The sequence below is a fragment of the Nuphar pumila genome, chromosome 10, assembly GCF_984573655.1.
Source record: "Nuphar pumila chromosome 10, dmNupPumi1.hap1.1, whole genome shotgun sequence".
Lineage (NCBI taxonomy): Eukaryota > Viridiplantae > Streptophyta > Magnoliopsida > Nymphaeales > Nymphaeaceae > Nuphar > Nuphar pumila.
The window spans coordinates 8,377,534-8,386,397 of record NC_143258.1 but is presented as its reverse complement, the minus strand read 5'-3'; the positions used below and the strand labels follow the sequence as shown (position 1 = coordinate 8,386,397).

The following is an 8,864-nucleotide window of genomic DNA, read 5'->3' as shown; positions in this document are numbered from 1 at the left end:
TGGGGTCACAACGTATTTGAATTCTCAACATGTTTGGAAATCCAATAGAATAATTATGGTTGAAAAACGGCTACCCTGATATCCATATCGATGACATCCCCTTTGAAGCAAGTCGTTAATCACTATCTACCTTTCCTTCTCCTTTGTCTCTCTGGGGCTCCTCCCTCACATTGCACACACCACGGTAAATTACCTTCTTTTCATATCTTCTAGATTTTTTTATCGAACTTTATGGAGTTTTAAGTCGTGATTAAGATGTATTCACAAGTTTTTTAAGGGCTTCAAAATTCAATTATCCACAATGCACCAAAATTTTCCAACTTAAAAAATCAAATTTCTTAAATAGAAAAAACATGATCTAAGGTTTGATTATGAGCAAACAAACTACGTTAAACACATCCATGTAGTTAGATTGAGTTGATGCAACTTGAATCTATGATTTTCACTTCAATAATTTAATGTCTTGATTAGTCTCTTTCTCTCTCTATATATATATATATGTGTGTGTGTGTGTTCACTCATGGGCCTCTATGATGTGGTACTGCTGATGGTGGTCCACACTTGATTTATATTACATAATTTTAAGCTCCAAGAGCAAAATCTAACTGTGAGATCATGTTTAGCATATGCTATTTATTACTTTCATGAATTAAAGCTGACTCAAATATGATATTTTATACCATTTTTAAACTACCCTTGTTTTTATGAATTGTGAGCAGTTGATTTTCACAATCTAAAAAATGAAATGACATATTAAATATAATAAAACCTTCTACATACTAGCACACCTATATAGTTAGATTTATGGCTAGATCTATGCAAACAAGAGTGTGTTCCATCATATATATATATATATATATATATATATATATATATATAGAGAGAGAGAGAGAGAGAGAGAGAGAGAGAGAGTAATGCGCTCCTCCTGCCCACCTCATCTTCTCCCTCAAAGAATGTTGTTTTTGGGTTTTTTTTCTCACATCTAACACCATACATGTGATTTATAGGTTTTGTTTAGTGGGAACTGGCTCTTGGATCATCGGAATCTGACCTGTATACAGGTTTCTCCGGTGATCCAAAATCAATGGCTATGAAGGTACTATTTTTGCTTGGCTCATAAAGTTACTCCTCCTGCCCACCTTCTTGTTTTGCCCCCTCAAAAAATGTTGTTTTTGGATTTTTTTTGTCACATCTAACACCATACATGTGATCTATAGGTTTTGTTTAGTGGGAACTGGCTTTTGGATCACTGGAATCTGACCTGTATACAGGTTTTTCCGGTAATCCAAAATCAATGGCTATGAAGGTACCAGTTTTTCCTGACTCATAAAATAAATTTTTTCGTAAAAAAAACATGATCCAAGAGTTAATTCCCACTAAATCGAGCATGCTAAATACATCTAATGGTTCAGATCTATCATAAAACACTTAAAAACTATGGGGCATAACGGGGTAAAACGAAAAATGGAGCCTAATATATTCAGTTCCCTCTATCTATATTTGAGTGATTAGTAGCTACAAATCCAAAGGTACTAAACTCGTGGTCAAGCGCACTGACCGTCCATCATGCATGTTGATGGACGCCCATCGCAAAACAAAAAAAAATCAGTGTTTTTGACGAGTTTCTCCGCTAAAGGGGCATTAGCCACGAAAAAATTGTCACTGCTAATGTTACAGACAGAAAAATGAGTATTAGCGATGACAAAAGGCGCCACTAAAGGTCATTAGTGGCGCTTTTTGTCACCACTAATACTCGTTTTTATGCCCAGAGCATTAGTAGCAATTGTCGCTGCTAATGCCCCTTGAAGCTATTTTGTTTTTTTTCACGTGACCATCGATCAACGCGTGCAATTGACCGCCTATTTAGTACCTAAGTATTTAGTAGCAACCAATTGCTCTCTCTCTCTCTCTCTCTCTCTCTATATATATATATATATATATATATATATGAGAACTATTTTCATGGTTTTTTTTCTTAAATCTGACCATATAGATGTGCTTGGTTTTAAAGAGACCAGCTCTTAAATCATTTCATTGTGATGCATAAGCAGAGCTTTTAAGGCTTGAAAATCAATGTCTCAGAATTTTTATAAATATTTAAGCATCCAAAAATCATGTTTTTTTGTCGAAAAGCATAATCCAAGCTATATATATATATATATATATATATATATAGAGAGAGAGAGAGAGGACTGTCAGACCAAAAGAAGGTTCAAAATCTACAACCAATGACCATAGAATGGCCTTCTCTAACGTTTGAGCGTTTCATCAATTGGACCTTATATATTTATTTTTGATCATTTATTTTGAAAGAAATATGCTTTATTCGAAGACTTTACAACATCTAGACATGTTTTTAGAAGCGTTAAAAATCCACAGCTAACTATGCATTTAAAACTTTACAAAAGTATCGTCGGCTGTTGATTTTTATCGCTTTAAAAAAACCCATCTAAGTATTGAAAATTCATAACTAAAAATGTCACTTATTTAATGAATGATATCGTCAGAGAAGGAATGTCATCACTCATCATCGGTGGTAGATTTTGGACCTTCTTTCGTTAGACAGCCCCCAATATATATATATATATATATATATATATATATATAGGCGTGAAATTTGCTACCTAATTAGATCTCATAAATGCATTCAACATAGTCCAAATGTTAAGAACCGACTTTTGGATTGAGCTTTTTCTTTGACAAAAAATACAATTTTATGAGTTGAGAAAATATCACACGTTGTATGTGGATGATTTTCATGGCTCAGAAAATTGCGACACTATCCAAACTCGAACACCCTCTGTTCTGTTCGTTCATCCTCTTCAGCAGCCCTACTTGAGTCTTGGTTTTCAAAAAATTTGCATCTATCGTCTCATATGTGTCCATTGTCCTAGTGACATTAAGTAAAAAGTAGATTTTCAGACATAAGCAACACGTATCACAGAAGCTTTAATTTGAAACACCACCTGCGTTTATCGTGTGCATTTGCACTATATCGAGAAGCCATAAATCGCACCGCCAGTTTCACATATAAAATTTAGTTGGCCATTTCACACAACTCTTCAGCTGGAAAGTGTGATTGTTCACAAGAAGCTACATTACAAGCATCTTGATTATTACCATAAAAACATAAATTAGTCACAAAAAGCACTAGGACACCCTATCAAGACTCCTCATCATGATGGCTGGTACATGATCAGATTGCATAAATTGGATCAATATCTGAGGCAGAGATATCAGAAAAGTGGTTCCATGAATTAGATACCACACTCCTGCATAATTTTGATTTCTCCCTTTTCCTGATTGACCGACTACGCCTGGACTTGAACACAAAACATGTCATGGTACCCAAGACGCCTCCCATTGTCAGTCCTCCAATCAATGTTACAATAATGGCAGCATACTCATGGTGTCGCCCAACAACAATGTAACAAGAGGCGATAAATGCTACTGATGTGCAGACAGAAGCCAACCACATCAACTTGTTGATCACCTCAACAACACGCCGCTCTGATTTCGTTTCTCCTCGCACTAAGGTAATCTGAACCACCACCACTGCTAATGATGTAAAAAGCGCAATTGCGTTGAAGATAAAGAAAATCTTGAATGAGACGTATTTAATTGCAACTGCTCTTCCACTATTGTCATTTCCACCTGGAACAGTAAAGACTGCAGCAAATGCTACTGTGGCGAAAAGAACAGCAACCACCGTGACAGAGTTTGTAGCATTATTGATCCCTTCCCTGTGCATTTTTTTGAGCTCCTTGGCAACACGATCAACATTTTTGTTGGTTCTCCTTGTCTGCTCTAGTTGCGTGTGGACATCTTTCTTAATCTCAGAAACAGTCTTTCTCAGCTCATCTCTTGGCTGGTTCAAGTCATTAGCCCTAAGTGCACCCCATCTAAGCAAACAATCCTTTATTTCTATGGCTTCTTCAGATGATTGTAGTTCTGCAGCAATGTCAAATGCCGTCTTGTGGTCTCTGTTCAGTGCATTTACATTGGTGTCTGGGAGTTGTAGGAGCTCATTTATTATCTGGGTGAAAACAAAGCATGATTAGATAAAGAAGCAGCACTTTATTCACAGCCGCTTATATTTAAAAACAACATTGTCCAATATTTTCTTCAATCAATTGATTAAAATCCACACCAAGAACAAGCGAGCCTTACAGAATGCATTAGAATGTTTCATCAATTCAATAATTAAGTTTACAAGTGCAATTGCTTCACCTCATTATTTTGGAAGCATTCATCCTAATTTAAATGATACAACAAATTCATGTATTAAGATGAAAATCCAAGCCAAATTATTATTTTCTAGGGGAAACTATGAAACTGCACTAAGTTCATGAATACTGAAATTCCTTGAAAGTTGAAACTTTATACCCAATATCACCCAAAGAGAGCAATTGGATCAGCATATCTGCAAAACCAACTTTTCTAAAGTTCTATATAAAACCCATAATTTCAAGTCTAAAATGAATAATAAAATAATGGAGAATTGGATGGAAAAACTTGTAATGAAATGGTGGTCTTCCACAAAAGCACAAAAGCTTACAATAGGTGCACCTCACAAAAAGGGTATAAATGGAAGAACACAAGATAAAATAATAAACTTTATTTCATATAAAAATGCTTAAGAAGCATTGATTACAAAGGAGAAGGGATCACCACTATTTATACAAGTAGAAAGAGGGAGAGAAGCGAAGAGTTGTTGGACCTAGTCCAACGACTATAAATCTAGTCAAGATCCAATGTAATCTTGTCTAGATAAAAAGTCTGGTCAAAATGAACTAGACAAAAATAAAATAAAAAGAAGAAAAATAAAATAAAATAAATATAAATATAAATAAATAATATATTATTATATTATATATATATATTACATTTTTATATTTTTAATACTCTCCCTCAAACTTACGGTACAATGAGCGAAAGTTTGTTTAAGAGGAAATGATATCTAGGAGCAACGAGAGGTTTGGTGAAGAAGTTTGCTAATTGATATTTTGATGTAACATATGGTGTAAAATATGGCAGATCAATGATTCCATGTAGATACTCCTCTTTGACATAGTGACAGTCCATTTCAACATGTTTGGTGTGTTCATGAAATGTTCGGTTGCTGGCAATATTCATGCGTGAAGCTTGTGTCACTTCAACTCCCATATAAGCTAGCAGACGTCTAAGCCAAACTACTGTGAGAATCTGCTCTGAAACCTGTGGAGAAAAGAGAAAGAGAATAGAGGAAGAAAGGGGTTGCGGCTGTCACAATTTCTGCCTACGAAATCGTGACAACATCATATTAATATGCAAGTGTACAGTATGGGTCTGGATATGTTATAATGTCCGAACCCCAAAGAAAGAAATAAAAAAAATTGTACATACAATGGATGGATGCAGGTCGGGTCTCGAGTCTTGATATCCAGCCTCGAGACCTGTACACCTAAAACACCTTTTTCACCCCCCCCCCTCAAGTTGATCATGGTTTTGAACCATGAACAACTTGTTTTTAAGCATCCAAAAACGACCTTTTGTCAGGCCCTTTGTAAATATGTCTATAACTTGTCTTTCAGTGTTGACAAATTCAGGCTTGATCTCTTTTTCTTAAACTTTTTGTCTTACAAAATGTTGGTTGATCTCAATATGCTTAGAACGATTGTGGTGTACTGGATTGAATGGCATGTTGAGAGCACTTTGATTGTCACACAACAACGTAGAGCGAGAGATCGTTTCTCCTACTTCAGTTAGGAGATGCTTGACCCACGTGGCTCCGGCAGTAGCTGCAGCCATGGATCTATACTCAGCCTCAGTGCTTGATCTAGCAACAACCTTTTGTTTTCTACTGCTCTAAGAGACTAAATTCCTTCCAATAAAGACACAATATCCTTTCTCATGCTCAGGATCTGGGAGACTTCTCCATTCCTTTTCATGAGATGAATCGTGATTTCATGCGCAAGATTCAAAAGAAAGAAATTGCAGAGGCTTTGAAAAAAAATGAAATCAAGAAGGGCAGTTGGCCCAGATGGTATTCCTATCGAGGCTTAGAAATGTTTGGCAGAGAAAGGTTTAGAATGATTGACAAATCTTTTTAACAAGATTTGGCGGATAAATAAGGAAGCTATACATCTTAGAATAGTTGGTTTTATGATTGGAAGATCAACTATGGAAGCTATACATCTTCTTAGACAACTTATTGAGAGAAATAGAGAGAGGAACAAAGATTTGCATATGGTTTTTATTGATTTAGAGAAGGCATACGATAGAGTACCTAGGGACGTTCTCTGGTGGACAATGATGAAGAAAGGTGTTTCTCTCAATTACATTAGTATAATTAAAGATATGTATGAAGGAGTAGTAATCAATGTCCGCACTTGTGGAGGGGTGACAACCAATTTTCCTATAACGGTTGGGTTACATCAAGGATCTGCTTTAAGCCCTTTCCTATATGCTATAACGATGGATGAGCTTACGAGACCAATTCAAGAAAATGTGCCGTGGTGTATGTTATTTGCTGATGATATTGTTTTGATTGATGAGTCTAGAGCTTGGGTTAATGCTAAGTTAGAATTATGGAGACAGACATTGGAAGCAAGAGGTTTTAAGTTGAGTAAGAGTAAGACAGAATACAATGAATGTCGATTTAGTAAGCAACGAAGTAGTGATGAGAGTGTAGTGAAGCTTGGTGAGCAAGAAATACCGGTGGATGATTGTTTCAAATATTTGGGATCTATCATTCAAAAGTATGGAGAAATTGATGGAGATGTAAATCATAGGATAAAGGTTAGGTGGATGAAATGAAAGAGTGCAACTGCAGTGTTGTGCGATCGTTGAATGCCATTGCGGTTGAAGGGAAAGTTTTATAGGACGACTATTAGGCCCGCTTTACTATATGGTACGGAATGTTGGGTTGCCAAGAGACATCATATTCAAAAAATGAGTGCAACTGAGATGCGTATGCTGAGATGGATGTGTGGAAATACAATAAAAGATAAGATTCGAAACGAGGAGATACGTAAGAAGGTAGGTGTTGCACCCATTGAAAATAAGATGAGAGAGAATCGTTTACGGTGGTTTGGACATATTCGGCGAAGGCCTAATGATGCTCAAGTTAGAAGAATGGAGAAATGGGAAAATATATTAGTTAAAAGAGGTCGGGGTAGGCCTAGGAAGACATGGATGGAGGTGATAGGAAAGGATATGAATACTTTGAACCTCACCGAGGACATGGCATTGGATAGAAATTATTGGAGGAGAAGGATTCATGTGGAAGACCCAGAATAATTTTCTTTTTTGGTTCATATCGCCGACCCCAATTGTTTTGGGATGAAGGTGTAGTTGTTGTTGAAAGACACAATATCCTGATGTAGATCTTCGTTCATCAAGATCCCCTACCCAGTCTGCATCACAATATACAGTAAGTTCGCGCTCATTCTTGCCCGACGACTACGGTGAATATATCAATCTGTCCCCAATGGTCCCTTTCAGATATCTAAGAATCTTGTTAATCGCTTTCATATGTCCAGTACGTGGGGCATGCATAAACTGAGATACTTGATTGACCGAATAACAATATCAAGACGAGTGAATGTGAGATACTGTAACATTCCTATTAGACTGTGATACCAGGTGGGATCCTCATAAAGATCTCCATCATGAATGGTAAGTTTTTGGTGAAGTACACTTGGAGTTCCTAGAGGCTTGCAGTCTTTTATACCTGCCTTGTTGAGAACATCTACTGTATACTTGTGTTGAGTGAGGGTTAAACCATAAGCATGTTTATCAACTTCTACACCAAGAAAATAACGCAGAGCACCAAGATCTTTCATTTTGAACATCTGACCGAGTAGATTTTTAACTTCCTTGACGTGAGCTTCAGAGTTTCCTGTGATGACAATATCGTCAACATAAATTAACATTAGGGTGATCACTTCCTGACCTCTAAAAATGAATAATGAGTGATCCAGTAAAAAACGTGAAAATCCATGCTTTTGAATCTCAAGAAAGGAGTTTTCAAACCAAGAGCGAGATGCTTGTTTTAGACCATAGATAGCTCTTTTTAGCCTGCACACATGAGTTTTACAATTTTGCTCTTGATATCCAGGGGGTTGTTCCATATATACTTCCTCCTTCAAATCCCCATGCAGGAATGCATTTTTTACATCAAGCTGACTCAGCTTCCATCTATGTTCAACAGCCAAGGAAAGAATAATTCGAATCGTTCCCATTCTCACCACCAGGCTAAAGGTATCATCATAGTCTTGCCCTGCTTCTTGGGTAAACCTTTTTGCCACCAATCTTGCCTTGTATTGTTCAATCAGTGTTGTGAAAAGCGTTGAGGCGTAGCGAGGCGCTCCACCAAAATATGAGGCGAGGCGTAAGCCTAAAAAAAAATTAACTTAAAAAAACTATAAAAATTATCTAAAATTATAAATAAATAAGAAATGCTTTATTGATAAAGCACCAACCAACACGAAATAAAAAATCTCTAAGAAATAAAATATGAACATTCATTCAATAAAAAACTAACATTAACAACAAAATGCATATTAGCACTAACAACCTCGGTTTGGAAGAAAGCTTGATCCTTGTAAAAATTAAAATTCATTATGTAAAAAACCATACTAGTTGGAGCATTGACATGGTAAATGAATTGGATTTTGGACTGAAAAATGGAGTGGATACCCTGAGACACTTGTTGCGTAGATTGGGTAAGACTAAATGCAGCCCTAGTTGGAGTGATATTCAGTAAAGGTTTGAAATACTTAGATATCACTATTTTCTTAATCAAGTGCTACTTGGAGAACAATGTGCCCAGTCGTGCTTAGTGAAGGTGTGTGTACTGTTTGCAATATAGGTAACAAACG

General features: G+C 36.3%; 1 protein-coding gene across 1 annotated transcript in view; it reads right to left on the bottom strand.

Annotated features, from left to right (window-relative positions):
* Window positions 1–3,022: 3,022 nt before the first annotated feature.
* Window positions 3,023–8,864, bottom strand: part of LOC149823434 (ankyrin repeat-containing protein ITN1-like) — a 50,956-nt gene continuing 45,114 nt past the window's right edge. The window contains exon 3 of the mRNA XM_090018832.1: window positions 3,023–4,036. Within this exon, the coding sequence (XP_089874958.1) occupies window positions 3,197–4,036 (840 nt within the window). The 3' untranslated portion in view covers window positions 3,023–3,196. The remainder of the gene's footprint in view (window positions 4,037–8,864) is intronic.